At 37.2% G+C, this 18195-nt stretch overlaps 1 protein-coding gene and 1 long non-coding RNA gene across 2 annotated transcripts in view; one reads left to right on the top strand and one right to left on the bottom strand.

Annotated features, from left to right (window-relative positions):
- Nucleotides 1-101: 101 nt before the first annotated feature.
- Nucleotides 102-18195, top strand: part of LOC123680196 — a 30175-nt gene continuing 12081 nt past the window's right edge. Inside the window, exons 1-17 of the mRNA XM_045617979.1 lie at nt 102-300; nt 1972-2072; nt 2128-2294; nt 2874-3072; nt 3989-4130; nt 5341-5588; nt 6894-7061; nt 8423-8547; nt 9014-9256; nt 9484-9689; nt 10892-11072; nt 11456-11689; nt 13167-13484; nt 14221-14370; nt 14832-14927; nt 16042-16260; nt 17893-18042. Of these exons, the coding sequence (XP_045473935.1) occupies nt 128-300; nt 1972-2072; nt 2128-2294; nt 2874-3072; nt 3989-4130; nt 5341-5588; nt 6894-7061; nt 8423-8547; nt 9014-9256; nt 9484-9689; nt 10892-11072; nt 11456-11689; nt 13167-13484; nt 14221-14370; nt 14832-14927; nt 16042-16260; nt 17893-18042 (3120 nt within the window). The 5' untranslated portion in view covers nt 102-127. The remainder of the gene's footprint in view (nt 301-1971; nt 2073-2127; nt 2295-2873; nt 3073-3988; nt 4131-5340; nt 5589-6893; nt 7062-8422; nt 8548-9013; nt 9257-9483; nt 9690-10891; nt 11073-11455; nt 11690-13166; nt 13485-14220; nt 14371-14831; nt 14928-16041; nt 16261-17892; nt 18043-18195) is intronic.
- LOC123680605 lies at nt 16668-17648 on the bottom strand. The gene is made up of 3 exons (XR_006747537.1): nt 17224-17648; nt 16963-17101; nt 16668-16785 (listed from the first exon to the last, which is right to left on the bottom strand). It is a non-coding gene; the product is annotated as an uncharacterized LOC123680605 (long non-coding RNA).

Genomic DNA, 18195 nt, shown 5'->3' on the forward strand with positions numbered 1-18195 from the left:
TTCGAAATTTCACTCATATCCATTTTCTGTCAGATTTGAGCATAGTATGAAAATAATTATGAAAGTAAGTCCTCTCTGACATCAAAATATTGATGTCAACGTGATAAGTCAAAACCAGTTAAATTAGATGATAATGATTTGTTTGAGAATAGTTGCATTTATTGTTCTATTTTCTTCTGAATGTTTGTGCTTTTGGTGGAGTTCATTATTGGAAAATACAACTGATATTGACCAGAATTACAATCAAAGATTTCCTCGCAAGACACTTTGTAAATTAACTGCTTTGTATATTCAGCAATGGTAAGGAAAAAAGATTAAAAATTATGTAGGTTCATATCTACAAATATACATTTAAGTATTTATTTATATAGTTAAATGAGGTGCATCGATGAAATACATTTTTGCTTCTTGTATCATCGAAAAGATACTTTCAGTAGATAAATAGACAGAGTGGTCTCGATTTAAATTCAAGGGTTACATTGCACCGCGACCTTATGATCTACTGTGCCCATCATCAGAGTTATTTTTGTCATTAGTTGTTGTAGTCTACAACTCGCCCTCTAGTTCTTGAGATCTAATGATCTCCAGTATCTGAGATGGCTTCAAGGAGGTTACTTCTTCCCTTCTACAAGTCTCTTATCCCCCTTTTTATGTTGGCAAACTTTTTGGAATGATCTAATCCAGGAAGATTCCGCCAGAGTGTTTATCTTCTTGTTTTTTCCTTCTCCTGAAACTCTTTCTTGTTGGAACATTTACCTATGCCACAGAAAAGTTCTGGGCCAATAAAAGGAGTTTGGGTTCCTTTTCTGGCAATTGTGTGGCCTCTTCATTTCCTTCAATTCTCGAGAGACTTGGAACTCACACTAACAGACCTTGCAATACCATCTTAGGGTAGATGATATGTCAGTTCAATGCTTTGATTGCAGCCTGACTATCAGAGCTATATCACATTTCTGATAGTTTCTTACTAGGTTCATTTCCACACCTCTTTAGATTGCAAGACTGAAAGACACTTATGCAGCTGCCTAACAAGAATGAGCATATGGTGCCAGTCCTGAATACTTCAAAAGTCCTCGTCGTGGTTTTAGAACCATCAGTGTACCATTTGATGGTCTTCTTTTTGAGAGCTGGTATTATGGACTTCCTTTCCCAGTCTTCGTTTCTACTTAGAATCGCAGTGAATATTTACTCGATGATAGATTTCTTTATCATTTCGTCAGTGGGAAGGTCTGGTGATGATATGTAATTGGTCAGAGAGGCTCTCTAATTCCTAAATCCCTTATTGCCGGTACCTTCTCTGGATGGTCTTAGAATGGCCGCATGTGCTAATCACAAGATGAAGAGATGTGAGATCAGTAATAATCTCCAATGTCCTAGTTGGACATGTTCTCATAGCTCCATTGATACAAACACAGGCTAACCTTTGAATTCTATCTAAGGTTCTCCCCGTGCTGTTCTGACTTGTTTTGGCAAGCCATAAGTTATTATCAATCTCACAGTCATGACGTACATCCAAAGCAGTATTTTTGGGTTACATCCTTAAGTCTTACTAGCCTGACTTCTGCATTACATCAAGGCCTTTGTTGCTTTGTTAGTAGTAACCTCAATATGCTTGTTCTCCAGAAGCTTCCTATCTAGGGTTATTACCAGATAATTGAGAGCTCTATCATATCATCAAAATGTCCGTAATTTTCGAATTTTGAGCCGAAAATGGTCTCCTACGATGAGATTCAACACACTGGTGACGAATCTGTTTTCAATTTCGATTATGTCGATATAATTATTTCAAAATTAAAGCTATAGCAGACATAGCACTGTTAGTTGTTCAAAGTAGTTGGCAAAAAGCTGGAGATGCTTCGAAATAAGAATTTATTTCCTGAGCTGAAGCTTGAACCTCCTATTTTATAGGGTCAATCTAATTTTAATTGATCATAAAATAGTTAAACGCTATGAAAATTTGTTTTCTTTTAGCGAAATAACTATTTCCCGCCTTGGCAACGAAAAAATCACAGTAACTTACCAGAAGTCATGCGAGATCAAAGATACGAAGTTTGTTTTTTATTTTGGAAGAGGTAAGTAATTCAACAATAGTCAAACTTCGACGAAATTTTGTTGTACCTGTTTTAGAGGGTGGATATATGATGAATTTCGAAACAAATAACCCCTACATCACTGTCGACGATATGAAGAGAAAATTGCAGAAGACGTTTTTGGAAATTGGAACACACTTCATCTTGGCCAAAATGCAAGCATTTACGATGAAAAATGAGCCGCTATCTGCATCAAGTCCTCAGGTAAGCGACAATTATACAATTGTAAAGGGTTTTCCAATAAGAGAATTCATTTTGATATAAAAGAGAATATAAGAGAATGGATGTTTTTTCATTGTGAAGAAAAAGATAAGTTAATAACGATGGAACGGCTGCAGCACCATATTCTTTTAATGAAATTTTCCATGGCCAATTTGCACATTTGCGGCTGTATGTCCTCCATAACTTGTGTAGCTTTGGCATTAACCTTACTTTTCACGTAACTCCAAAAAAAAGACTAAAGGTGTTAAATCACAATAAGATCGCGGTGGACAATTATGGTCACCTCTTCGAGAAATAATACGATCAGGAAACTTTTCTGGCAAAATTGCTTCATTTCGTTTTTTGTGTGGCACGTAGCACCATGTTGTTGTCTTGGCATGGACCTTATAGTTCACGTTCCCCCAAAGAAAAAAGTCTGAAGGCGTTAAATCACAAGATCTCCATGGCCTCTTCGAGAAATAGGCCAGAAAACTTTTTTTTCAAAATTACCATTGCTTCATTGCTTGTGTGGCACGTAGTATCGTCTTGTTGTCCTCATTTTTGACCGATATGAAATTTCAGTGTCATTTTTACGTGAGACCAGAGAATGCCACTGCAGTATTGGGGGCCCTGAACAGAAATGCAAAGGAATGGTCTACTATATTTGTTGATGCCTCGAGGAGTAAGAACAACGATGTAGGAAGGATGAATGTAGGATTGTTGTACAGATGGTCTTGCGTCGATAACGTAGAATTTTGCCAAGGGAGAGACTTAGGAACAAGTATGATAATAATTTGTTGTTGTTTTTGCTTCATTCTTCAGAATGAATTGATGAATGTAATTATACCATTCTGGGAAAGAAAGTAAAATCCGAAATGTTATGTTATGTGGGAATTTAACTTCGTCATAATGTAGAGCATTCGCCATTTTGCAACAAAGGAAGTTAAGGAAGTTCGTATTTTTTTTTAATTGATTAGATTCGAAACATAATAGTTGGTACCTAGTGGTTCCACCATTGAAGCGACGTTATATTAGGATTAAGCATTGAAGTTTTCAAATTTTTTCTCGACACAGTATCATTAGGCTCCATCAGAGGTACATTCCCAAATTGTATGGAAGTATACAGGGTGTAGCAAAAAAGTAAAAACATATGTTTTTCCTACGGAATAGAAGAAAAATTTGGAATTGATTGGCAAAATAGAGCCTTGTGAGAAAGGAAGATGACGTTCGAATTTATGTGCGTATAGACTTAGAGTATAATTAGACATAGCAACCAAATTACTTTCGCTTATTTCCGCAAGAGGGTGTTTTTAAATGATCAACTTCCTGTTATTTTTTGAAAGAACCAAAAATAAATAACCAATAAAGGATCTACAAACATAAAGAAAAAAAAAATTCAAATTTTCTTTCTTTTGAAGAAGTTTTCCAAAGAAATTTGCTTACTTATAATAAGATTGTGATATATAAGGTTGTTACATATAATGGATATTCCTCCTGGGGGGTATATATCCCCCTTATCCCCCCTTGAGTACACCACTGGTTAATTCTGTTTGATAATAAGTTTGTTTAGTAACTTTTCGTTTCTGAAGATGACAACATCGTTAAAACGTGAAACGTTCGTTGAACTCTCATGAAGATTCTGAAAATTAGAATGCGGTTACTACAACTTTAGTTCTCATTCAATTTTTTTTTTCCAGATTCAAGAGTTCGTATTGATAAACAGTACACCCCAGAGGGCGCTCGGTTCGTCTTCACCGTCGAGGTGCGGACCGATCAATCGTATTGGCAGAAAGCTGTTCAGTTCATAAATGTCAATTCCTCCATGCCATACACCGTGAGGTAAGTGGGAAACTAACGGGTGTTTTTTTTTCGAAGTATATAACTTTAAGTTGGCATTACTGTTCAATATGGCGACCGATTTAACAGCTGTCAAGTGATTTATTCTCAGTTTGGTTTGGTTATTCATCATGAATAGACTCACGCCTGAACAACGCTTGCAAATAGTGCAATTTCATTTCGAAAATAATGGTTCTGTGCGGAATACGTATCGCGCACTACGTCCATTTTATTTTGTTTAGCGATGAAGCGCACTTCTGGTTGAATGGCTACGTCAACAAACAAAACTGCCGCATTTGGAGTGAAGCTAATCCTCAAGTGTATGTCGAAACACCGTTACATCCAGAAAAACTGACTGTTTGGTGCGCTTTATGGGCTGGTGGAATCATTGGTCCGTACTTCTTCGAAAACGATGATGGCCAGAACGTTACAGTCAATGGTGATCGGTATAGAGCCATGATTACTAACTTTTTCATTCCCGAATTGAACAACCATGATGTCCAGGAGCTGTGGTTCCAACAAGACGGCGCAACATGTCACACAGCTCGTGCCACAATCGATTTATTGAAAGACACGTTTAGTGACCGCATAATTGTGTGAATTGGCCTCCAAGATCTTGTGATTTAACACCGCTAGACTACTTTCTGTGGGGCTATGTGAAGTCATTGGTCTATGCGGATAAGCCACAAACCCTTGACCATTTGGAAGACAACATTCGCCGTGTTATTGCCGATATACAGCCACAAATGTTGGAAAAAGTCATCGAAAATTGGACGTCCAGATTGGGCTACATCCGAGCCAGCCGTGGCGGTCATATGCCAGAAATCATATTTAAAATGTAATGCCACAAGATTATCTTGCGGATAAATAAAATTCATGTCAATCGAATAATCCATCGTTGTTTTATTGCAATTTAAAGTTCTATAGCTCTAATAAAAACACCCTTTATATGAGGGCTAACTATGTATTTTCTAATGACAACAGTACTGTATGCCGGCTAAATATTTTTTCTATTATTCGAAACGTGGAAATATCTCAATTCTCAATCGCAGAATCGATCATTCCGCTATCAATCCTTAGTCTCAACTCAACTAGTATAACATATTTGCAAGGCGCATACCTACATAACTATACCTACTCCTCAAAGTTATTCCAAACATAATTAACATATTATGACATTCAGAAAGGTATTCTGATTAATGTGATTTTACAGTTGCATCAAAAATTGCGGTAAAGAACCCAACACATGGAATCCGAAGATATCCGCCTGGGTTTTCTCGGAGTGCCACTTTTCCTGTGACACAGTTCGTCGACAACATGTCAAAGGTAGATTGATAGATGAGGGGGGCGGAGTTCTGGCCGAATACGGTAATATTGCCAGCTCCCCCGTTTCAATCGGCGATATCAAAAAACCCGGAAAGAGATACAAGATACGGATATATCACGAAAAAAACCACAAAGGTGAGTTAATTACAACTGTGGGATTTTTTTATGTAGGGAAGGTGGACTGAGATCCCCTTACAACCATGGGGTAAACAAAATAAATTACTGCTTAAGTGTCTTCTTGGTAGTATAGGGTGTTTTTTTTCGAGGTATATAACTTTAAGTTGGCTTTACTGTTCGAGATGGCGACCGATTTAACAGCTGTCGAGTGATTTATTCTCAGTTTGGTTTGGCAATTCATAATGAATAGACTCACACCTGAACAACACTTGCAAATAGTGCAATTTTGTTTCGAAAATAATGGTTCTGTGCGGAAGAAGTATCGCGCACTACGTCCATTTTATTTTGTTTAACGATGAAGCGCACTTGTGGTTGAATGGCTACGTCAACTAACAAAACTGCCGCATTTGGAGTGAAGTTAATCCTCAAGTGTATGTCGAAACACCGGTACATCCAGAAAAACTGACTGTTTGGTGAGATTTATGGGCTGGTGGAATCATTGGTCCGTACTTCTTCAAAAACGATGATGGCCAGAACGTTACAGTCAATGGTGATCGGTATAGAGCCATGATTACTAACTTTTTCATTCCTGAATTGAACAACTATGATGTCCAGAAGCTATGGTTCCAACAAGACGGCGCAACATGTCACACAGCTCTTGCCACAATCGATTTATTGAAAGACACGTTTGGTGACCGCCTGATTTCACGTTTTGGACCTGTGAATTGGCCACCAAGATCTTGTGATTTAACACCGCTAGACTACTTTCTGTGGGGCTATGGAAAGTCATTGGTCTATGCGGATAAGCCACAAACCCTTGACCATTTGGAAGACAACATTCGCCGTGTTATTGCTGATATACGGCTACAAATGTTGGAAAAAGTCATCGAAAATTGGACATCCAGATTGGACTACATCCGAGCCAGCCGTGGCGGTCATATTCCAGAAATCATATTTAAAATGTAATGCCACAAGATTATCTTGCGGATAAATAAACTTCATGTCAATCGAATAATCCATCGTTGTTTTATTGCAATTTAACGTTCTATAGCTCTTAAAAAAAACACCCTTTAGAAAACGTCAGGTTAATTTCAATATTGTAACTTTTTCAGTGCTTTTGAAAAAAAATTTCATAAAAATTTTATGTACCCCCTTTAAGCGGCTGTATCTTAACAAGGGATACTCCAATGAAGTTCCTTTATATGAAAGATCCTATGTTTTTTTTCGATGAAGAATCACCTCCTTTAATGTTTCACACTCATTTAGTTACACCCTGTATTTATCCTAATTGCCTTATAGTCCACATCTATTTCTATTTCACAGAGAAGCTTGTCGGTGAAAATGACTTCTATACTTACCCCTTGCCCAAATTGGAGAACTGCAAGTCCATCCCTTCAAAAGGAAGCCCTCTAACGAAATTCAAATTATCTTGTGATTATGAAAAAGAAAATGCAAATACGTTTCGGCTCCAAATCAGAACGAACAATACAGGTTTGTTTTGGTTATGATAGTTAATAACATAAAATGTTGTATAACATGCCAATTGAAAAATCCCCGGTCTACCATAGTAAAACACATTCATTTGGCAAAATTCGATTTTATTTTTATTATTCAACATAGTTGCCTTCGAGTAAGATACAGCGATTGATCTTCCAACTTTTCGATACCATTTTTGTAGTACCATTTGTCTTTCGCTCCAAAATAGGCCTGATTCTCGGCGATTACTTCATCATTAGCGCTAAATTTCTTTCCAGCGAGCATTCTTTTGAGGTCTGAGAACAGGAAAAAGTCGCTGGGAGCCAGATCTGGCGAATACGTTGGATGCAGAAGCAATTTGAAGCCCAATTCATGCAATTTTGCCATTGTTTTTATTGATTTGTGACACGTCGCATTGTCTTGATGAAACAGCAACTTTTTTCTTCGAATGGGACTGTTTTTCAACGATTGCATCCTTTAAACGATCCAATAACGTTATATAAGAATTGCTGTTGATGGTCTGGCCATTTTGGAGGTAATCAATGAATATTATACCTTGCGCATCCCAGAATACTGCTGCCATAACCTTGCCAGCTTACTGTTGTGTTTTTCCTCGTTTTGGATTCGGTTCATAGTGTGCAGTCAACTCAGTTGACTGTCGATTGGACTCTGGAGTGAAATGATGGAGCCATGTTTCATCCATTGTCACATATCGACTTAAAAATTCAGGTTTATTGCACTTAAACAGCTTCAAACACTGCTCAGAATCATTGACACGTTGTTGCTTTTGATCAATTGTGAGCTCGCGCGGCACCCATTTTGGACACACAGCTTTCTCATGTACAAATAGTCGTGAATGATATGATGTACACGTTCAGATTACATATTTACAATGTCTGCTATCTCGATCAACTTCACTTTACGGTCATTCAAAATTATATCGTGAACTTTCTTTGATTTTTTATCGGTGACAGCCCCTTTTGGGCGTCCACTGCGTTCGCCGTCGTCGGTGCTCATTTCACCACGTTTAAACTTAGCATATCAATCAATGTTGGTTGATTTTCCTGGTGCAGACCCCTGAAACTCTTCATCCAAGATTTTGCTTTAACTGAATTTTTTTCTCTTCAAAAAGCAATATTTTATAAGCACACGAAATTCTTTTTTTCCATGTTTTTTAAAATAACAAAAGTAGCTACACTCACAACGCAATATCTCACAAACTAATGACTACTGTCAAATTTTGATACGTTTCGTTTGAAGGTTGGTACTAACTGAAAATCACATGGATTTAATACTAGCATCAGACCGGGGACTTTCCAATTGGCCTAATATATGGAGCATTGTTGATAAGAAAATATCAAACTAAATTTTTTCAGTCGTCTATTCGATAAATGCAACGATTCTCGAAGATATTGAATTTGTGGTGTCTTTTCAATCAGAAGTTCTCATTATAATTGAGGATATCAATGGAGTGACAAATCAACAAACTGTGAAGGTTGAGGTGAGAATTTATGATTGATACATAAAGTGTAAACTAAGTTGGAAAATCGAGGTGTTAAATTTCGTTGGATCACCCTGTATTAATATATTAGGATTCAATATTCTCAGTTGTTCTTTAGCGATGCACACGGTGTCGATTCTTCACATCACTAACTCGTCCCAACTTCTCAAATTATCTAACAGTTTCACTACTGCTTCACAAAGACCCAAAAGTGCTTTAGTTGTGTGAATTGTTAATGCCAAATTTAATTTTTGTAGCGAATTTCAACAATTCAAATGCTTTTTTGCAGCGTGTATCGATCCATTTTTAGTAATGGCGAAGTTTTTACTTGTCAAACTCCAAAAGATGACAGCTTCAGAAGTGACAGTTGCCAAGATAGCCGGCTTTTCAAAGTGAAATCTCTTATTGGAAAATTCTTTAGGATCAACTGATTCTGAGGTGATATTCATTGAGTTTATTTCTGAAGGTGGAACCCATTCACGATCAAGGAGGCAGTGTAACGAATGTGGCCGATGCACTGTTCAATGTCCATGGCGGACAAGAAGGAAACAACTCGGTTTACCATTTGATACAGGAGGGACAATATGAAACTGCTCTTCAGGTGATTGGCATCATTGCAGGCGCTATATATAATTTGGACGTTACCGATGAAAAAGAAAAGGAAGCAATCCGTGCGTTGAAGAAAGAACTGTTAACTGATTTAACAGGGGTAAGGATAAGTGTGGATATTCCATTATCTACTTCACTGCACATATAGCTCAATTATCATATTGAATACAGAAAGCTGGTACAGAAGTGCCATATAATGATATTCAACCGTTAAAAATTCAATTCAATTTCAAACTTCATGCAAAATTTCATGCTGATCGCATCCTCAGACCCGTAGAAAATTCAAGAAGAATATAATATAAATAAATATAGTTATAATGTTTCCAGGTGCCAATAGAGACTATAGATATAGCGAAATCTGTAAGCGGTATAGTAGGAATGCTAGCCAATCCAAACGCAGATGACGCATCTGATCCAGTAATGGTTAAATTGTTGGCAACGATTTGCAGTGAAGTGGCGAAAAGGCAACTTTATCTGAAGCAGAACGACCATTCAGGAAAAATAGATGATCAGGATATAGCAACTATTGCAAAGTGAAGTATTTATATCCAAACAAAAAACTCACACCCAAAAAGAAACATGTTACTAGCGAAAAACTCTCTCGAAGATAAATCTATGATTCAGGTTTGAGGGGGCTTTCATTTCACTGTGACCTTATGGTCTATTGTGCCCTTATCTGAGAGTTCTTGCTATTAGTCGTTAGATACTCTAGTATCTGAGTTGGCTTCAAGAAGGTTACTTCCTCACTTCTACAAGTCTCTTTTCCAAGGCATTTTTTTGCGTTGGCTAGCGATGTCGAGGCATTCAGTCAAAAGGTGATCCGAAGTTTCTTCCTTCTGTGAGGAATTGTAGCATATTTTTGCTGAGATCTAGATACTCTTCTGATCTCGCAGTATCAAAGTTTCGAAGGAACTTTTTGGAATCATCCAAGCTAGTGTTTCCCTTTCGGTTTTTTCCTTCTTTTGAAACTCATTTTTGTAGGAACATTTACTTGTACCACAGAAAGGTTCTGATCCAATGAAAGAAGTTTGTGCTTTTTTTCTGTCAAATGTATTGGCCTCATCATTTCTTTCAGTTCCCGAGTGACTTGAAACAGACCTTGTCATTCTTGTCTACTCCATTAAGTTTTCTTCGGTACTCCAATACCATCTTAGTATCAATGATATGTGAGCTCAATGCTTTGATTGCAGCTTGACTGTTAGAATGTATCGCTATCATATTTCTGATAATTTATTACTAGGTTCATTTCCAAATATATTTCGATTGCAAGAATCTTTTCCTGAAAGACAATCGGATAGCGGTCTAACGTAGGTCAGATTTTGGTAACAGCCCAGAGTAATACAGCGACAGTCCACTTGGTGGTTTTAGAATCTGTGCAAGATTTGATGGAATACTTCTTGAGAGCTGAGATTGTGGACTCCCCTTCCCAATATTATCTTTAACTTAGCATCGTAGTAAAGGGTTTCTCCATGCTAGTTGTCCTCGTGTAGTTTATTATTTTGGGATGAGTTAAGTTACAAGTTTATGCTGAGCAACTGAGCAATTAAAAATTTCACATTGAACTTACTATTGATGACATACAGCCAAATTTACTGAATAATTTATAATCACTAAAATTGTTAAGTGCCCTTCGAGATCAGATCATCTCCTTCAACTTGAGACACTGACATTTTTATGAACCTAGTTGATCTTATTGTAAAATGAGCTCATAGTTCGATTTTGTTTTTCATTGAAGAAACCTGTTGAAGTGTGCCGATAGTGGAACTACTCCAAATTACGATATATTCAATCAGACAGATCTGGTGGAAATCGGGGTAACAACACAATATCCAATAAGAGAAAATTTATCAGAGCAAAGTTTTGAAGATTATCCACAGTATATTGCTGATGATATAATAGAGGATCAAGTGCAAAATGTAATTATTGATATGAATTTTTTTCACTAATTATGCATCCACAATTACCTCTACCTTTTGATTAAGGAAGGAATAATCATCATCATCATCATCATTCAGCCCTAAACCGTCCACTGCTGGACATAGGCCTCCCCATAGGAAGGAATAAACTCTTGTAGAAATATAGAGATTATCTTTCTAACATCCAGTTGCAGGAACGTTCATTAAAATTTAATGCCGCCAATAAAATTTCATTCCTCCAATACGAAAAGCTTATTGGCTTCTTGGAAGATTGAGATCTTAAAGTGACATTAAGATTTTGATGAACTTCCCTGCAGGTGGGTGTAAGCGGTTTCAAATATATTGGATTCTTCTTTTTCTCCGATTGAATTTTTCCATTCTAGTTCATCGATGCTGGCGAAAATGTAATCGATGTTTGTCGGGACACATCGGATTCAATGCTGTCTACCTTGAATTCGCAGATGAAGAGTCCGAAATATTTTCATGGGTTGAAAAGTATATTATCTTTGATGAAATCATCTGGCCGACTGATATCGATGGCAGAATTCAAGCAGCATAATGCGACTATAGTTCCAGGTCCTTACCTCAAACAACTGAGGTCCACTTTAATAATGCGGGTATAATATTTTCTCAATTGAATGTAGAGAGTTTTTGTGTAATTATAATAACTGACAAAGAAACTGCAACACCCAGATGGAGCTGTTTAAATTTTAATTTTTTTTTGGTAAAACATGGATATATTATCCATGTTTTACCAAGGAGTAAAGGATTGAATTTGGAGAAAAAAAAATGGTGAAGGTTTTTTCATGTGAACAATATTTGTTTCTTGATTATTGTAGTCGTTTTTTGCAAGTTTTTTAAATTTTACAGCAAACCAGCTGTTTGACAAGATCCAAAGTTTATGTTTAGTCGTTGTTTAAATGCCTAAAGCACTTGTACGCGGAATTTAATGCCAGCTCAGTGAATTTGAAAGAGGTCGAATTATTGGTCTACGGGAGGCGGGGTTGTCATTTCCAGAAATCGCTAATTACGAACAAAAATCCAACTACTGTTATGAGATGTTGTCAAGCGTGTTTGATAATGCCCAAAATCGAAGAAGAGTAGGCACCGGACGTCGAAGGGGCACAAATGAAGTTCAAGATCGACGTCTAAGACTTATGGCCATTACAGACCGATTTGCTACAACTCGATCTTTGGATGATGAGTGGTTAGGAGAACAAGGTCATCCTGTAACTGTCCGAATGGTTTACCGCCGGATAAGGTCTTTTGGACTACAGCATTATTGACCCCATCTGGTGTTACCTCTAATGGTTGAGCATCACCGGCAACGATTACAGTGGTGTAGAGAACATCAACATTGGAATGTGGAATGGCATCAGGTCGTCTTTTCTGATGAATCTCGATTCTTCTTGGGTGCACATGACGGCCAAAGAAGGGTTAGACGACGGCGGGAAGAAAGACGTGAACCTCAGTTTGATGTTGAGGGTCATGTACACCGGACAGTAGGCGTTATGGTATGGGGTGCTATTGCACATGCGCTGCGTTACCTTAAAAAAATAGTGGATCCATATGTTCTCCCTTACCTTAACCGGCTCGAGAATCCAATATTTCAGCAAAAAAATGCCCGACCTCATGTTACCAGAGTTAGTTTAAACTTTTTCGGAGCGATCCATGTGAATCTTTTGCCATGGTCGCCCAGATCTCCCGATCTTTCGCCAATAGAGCTTGTTTGGGACTTCATGGGTAGAAGGCTTGGAAATTTACCCCAGGTCCCATGGACTTTGGCGGTTCTGAGACATAAAGTACAGATAGCTTGCAGCTTGGGATAATATCCCTCAAGAAGAAATAGACCATCTTATTGTATCAATGCCAAGACGTGTTGGGGAGTGTATAGATAATCGCGGTTGGCAACCACATAATTAACAAATTTATTCAAAAAAAATTGTAAACCCTTCATTTATTCTCCACATTTCAATCATTTACTCCTTGCTATATTATCTATGTATTATCAATAAAAATTCAATATTTAAACAGCTCCTTCTGGATGTTTAGTTTTTGTGTAAGTTAGTAAATCACCTAATTGTTTCTTTCAAGGTTTGCAGTTACGAATACAATCCTTTTTGGTCTGCATCGATGGAACTGCGGATACCTACAAGCGTGTTGGATGTAGGCATAATGAAAATAGCCGATAAAAAGGAAATAAAAAATTTCGGAAATTTACCGATGAATATTTCGTTCGAACTATTGAAGGGCGCTACAGTAAAAGTTAAAATAACACAAAGTGAGATAACTAGTCCCCCACGATACTCTGAATACAAAGAAGACAATTTCACTATATTCATGGTGGAGGTCAAAAAAGGAGAATCGTTCTTCATAGAATTCTACAACCTTACTAAAAATGATAAAATCGATGTAAGTTGAGAGAAATATTATTGTTATACTTCAAGAGTTTCACTGATCTTAGGAATATGAATCGATTCAATCACGTTCAATCTAAGCATTCCACTAACATCAACACGAGAGAAAATACATCAATCGTTCTTAGGTCCAGCCTAAGATGCATAGAATCCCTGGTGTGTGTGTCCTGATTTGATTTTGTTTCAGACTTTTTGAGATATCCACCTGTTGCTTTGGTGTTCTGCTTCACCAGAGTTCTGTAAGGTGGCGCTCTTCAGACATTTTCGAATTCCCGCTATCTGCCTGGCGCCGTTTAGAAATGAAATACTGATTTAAGAGTTTACAAACTTTCACAATAAATTACAATTCAGTTCCTATCGATTTTCTTATGAAATCAATGGAGTATAATGACAGAATATAGATGATTGTTACGAGCATAGAATATAAAATATTGTTGTTCTATATTCAAAGGTCACTAGAGACGAGAATCGAGAAATGTCAAATATAAACGATGTATGCGCCATCTAAAATAGACGCGATCCCTCGAAATCAAGTAGGTATAAATCTGTAGAATTTCCTGTTTTGTCTGAAAGTTTCACAGTATAAGTAGACACACCAGGTTTTCCATGCATCTTAGTCCAGCCATAAGGGTGTCAAGTTCTCTTTTCATTTAGGTAATTAGGTCGAAGACTATAAAACTAACGTCTTTGCAAAAAACAATTTGATTGATTGATAACGATTGATTTTTTAGATTGCTGTAGCCAATATGAAGAGACCAGTTCTACAATCTTTTGCTGACTTGGTACATGCGGATATAAGAAAACCTAAAATTTTTATAGAAGTCAACGAAAAGGATGGCGATCAGTGGTTTCTGATTGGGATGAAGCCAAACTCAACCATGGTAATAAATGTTTATGCTTCAATCCTTTATTTCACTACACAAATTCAACACTGACCTCTGTAGCCCAATACGCTGAAAGTTCTCAATAGTGGCAAAATAAAATAATACTTCAAATGAATTTAAAGATTACAGGAGTATGGGTTAGAGATGTTATCATTAAAACTCAATATAATCCACATTTGAGGGTATTGAAGGGATACTTGGACGGTTAATATTACAGAAAACATTACAAATAAGTCCACGCTAGCCCGAGAGATGGAGTTGAGGGCTGCACATCTCTCGGAAGGTCGGAACCTATAGCTTCGCTATAGAGATGTAAGGTGTATTTGGCAGGGATCACTGAGTGCTAAATTCTAAATTCATCATTTATTCATTGTTTCTGGGATAGGCGCGCTCAAATGCTCTTGAGGCCAATTAAGAACTTTTCTGAAAAATTTCTAACCTCGGTGATTTTTTTTTAGGGAGTTAAGGGATCAATGAAAGTCTGGTTTAGTGTGTTTACACCCAGGTGTATTCGATGGGAATCGAAGACGAAAAGTTGGAAATTCGCTTGTTCGGTGAGTTGAACAACAACCTTCTCTAATACAGGGCGAGTCAATAGTGCTCGATAGGTTTTTTTCGATTCATTTTGTCAAAGTAAATATTTCCAAATATTTTGATGATTTCTCTGATGTGGCTTATCTTCAATTGATATTATTAGTAGTTACATAGAAGTACAACTTTGCTTCCGCCGTTTTTTTTTTCTGAAATTCGAGGCTATTGTAAAAAACTGGTTATACATTTATGATTCAAAGTATTGTCCATCGCTGATCACTACTTTCTCTCATCTTTCGGGCAACTTACGAATCCCGTTGAAAATACTGGTCATCTTTTGAAGAGACCCACAAATCGATACAATTTTTCACTTCTTTATAAGACCGAAAGTGCTGGTCTGCCAGGCCGTATACCATTGATCTATTAGAGAATACTTCATCATGTCTCTCGTTGTAATGCTCGACTGAAGCGCATTAATTGCGTTCGATAACGATCGCCTGTGATTGTTTCAGTCGGTTTTAACAATCATGATACACTACGCCGAGTTGGTCCCACCAAATACTGTACATGACTTTGGAACTGTGAATATTCGGTTTGGCCTTTGGCGTAGAAGCAAGGCCGGGATATCCTCATCATTAACTGTGCTTGACATGAGTCTTGATCAAGTAATGCCTCCAATTCTGCATCTTCAATAACCTTCTCTCTTCCACCGCCATGCTGGTCCGTTCTTGAAGCTTTGAAACCACTCTCGGCACGTTCTTTCTCTAATAGCCGCCTCACCATATGTATTGGAGAGTATTCGATGAGCCTCATCTGCAGATTTCTCCATTTTAAAACCTCCTGCAAATGAGGAGTATTTGGCTCGTAAGCTGACATGTTTAATCGAGAATAACTTCATGATGCAGACCCAAATCCACTAATATTTCGATGGATTTATGTTTACAAATACCTTTGCTTATTTTACGACATCTACGATCTATTCATTTCGACTACCACTTACTGCTACAGCTATCTATTGCAAAATGGCGGAAGCAAAGTTATACACCTAATAGTTGTGTTCTGTGTTAGCTCTGTTACTGTGACTCATAACCACTTCAGGCAAAGCACCGTTGATTCTACTAATGCTTTCATTTTCAGGTTTATGTAACCACAACCCATCGCACAGTACACTGCAAATGTTTCCACCTGTCAACATTGGCGGGTTTTATCGAGTACAACAGGTTGAAAGAGCATCAGAAATTTCTTAAAATTGAATTTGAACTGGAAATGAAAGGGAGCTTATACATCATTTCGTTTGTGGTTATCCTTTACGCATTTTATTTCTTTCTACTGATGTATTCTATCAGGAAAAGCGAGGTAAGTGGATGACAAGTTCGATTATGTTGAATAGAATCTGAATTGGTCAATGTACTATATTCATCCGAAATTTATTGCGACGTCTTCCGGGTAGATGCCTTCCAAAATAATGAATCCAATATTCAATACGTTAAATTGAATGAATTTGTTAGTGAGAAGAAAAAGGTTGAATATGGGATACCGCAAGGAACAGTGTTGGGACCAATTTTATTCATAATTTACATGAACGGTCTACTTTTAATGAATAAGAAAGGGGAGGTCATCAGCTTCGCAGACGATACTGCCGTATTGTATGAGGGTGATACATGGGAAGAGTTGAAATTGGAAGTTGAGAGGGATCTCCTAAGGATAAAAAATTGGTTGCAGCAAAATAAGTTAACTATCAACACAGAAAAAACGAAATACCTACCGTTTGCATCTTATAGTTCAGGTCTTCCACAAATGGGCAATCTCAAAGTTGACAACAATACTTCAATCCCTGAGGCAGAACATATCAGGTACCTGGGGGTAACAATTGACAGGCACCTAAAATGGGACAAACATATCACTACGGTAGTGACAAAACTGAGATATCTACTTCCGAAATTCAGGTGTCTCAAGAAATATCTAGATGTGACAAATCTAAGAGTAATTTACCTGTCTCTTTGTCAATCCCATATTAAGTATGGAATAATTGGTTGGGGCGGAGCATACAAAACTCACATGAAAAGGGTAGAAGTCATCCAGAAGTGGCTTTTACGAATTATCTACGGCAAACCTCTTCTGTTTCCATCCGATGGTTTGTATAACATCTCCAGAATCATGAATCCACATCAACTGTTCGCACTGGATATGCTGCTTGCTATATACATGAAAAGGATAAATATCTTGAAAAGTGATTATAACTATGAGACGAGAAATAAGAAAAACCAGTATCTTGTTCCTAGAGCCGAAAAACGTATAGGACAAAGATGTTGCACTTACCTGGCACCCCGTATTCATTCCACCATTCCTAGAAAACTGAAGGAAATTAAGAGTTTTTATGCGTACAAAAGAGAAATGAAAAATTGGATAATGGAAAAGGGAAGAGCTTACTTTGCTTCGCTTATCAATCCCTAGTTGATGAGGCCTGATTTCAATAAATTATTATGTACATCCCAGTCACATGAGCGTTCAATCTTTTTATATGGAACATCCATCCTTTGAAATGTTAAGCGAATGATAGTTTAATTTAGTTATGTTAAGAGTTAGAAAAGAGAGTTTCTTTTTTTTGTGTTTATTTTTTCTGTTTGGAAATGTAATACTTTGGACGTATGGATTCTGTAATTTTTCAGTTAAAATGTAAATCACGTACAGGTTATACCTCCGTGTGGAACGTTTATACTGTATCTATTTCAGAATAAACTATATTATTATTAATATTCAAAACAAGTTTTTGCACGATCTAGCTTTCTTCATTGCTTATAATATATGCTGCCAAGACTGTCGATCTTATTCACCGGTTCCTAAAGTATTTTGGAAACGCCGAAATGACTTACCGACGCCTTCATTATAATACATTTCTGCAAGAATTAAGTACTGAAAATTAAAAAAATCGATGTATTCATTGTATTCATTGATACAAAATATTATTCTGAGTTTCTCCTTCCGCAGACATTGGAGGATACAGTTTTTTTCATGGCAGATGTTCCTGCTTATTGTAGATATGCCTATCTCGTAGTAGTGAAAACAGGCGAAAGACTTGGTTCTGGTACAACATCTGACATTGTTATCGAAATATTTGGAGAGAATGGGAGTTCATTGGTAAGTGTTTCTCCAGAAAAATATAGAAATGGTACACGACAATCACTGGAAAAGTATAAGGTGAGGCTCATAGTTAATCTTGGGCTCTCCGATTAAGTTAACGAGATTTTCAGATACATGGAACATATAGGGTTTTCCAATAAGAGATTTCAT

The sequence above is a fragment of the Harmonia axyridis genome, chromosome 5 (assembly GCF_914767665.1).
Source record: "Harmonia axyridis chromosome 5, icHarAxyr1.1, whole genome shotgun sequence".
NCBI lineage: Eukaryota > Metazoa > Arthropoda > Insecta > Coleoptera > Coccinellidae > Harmonia > Harmonia axyridis.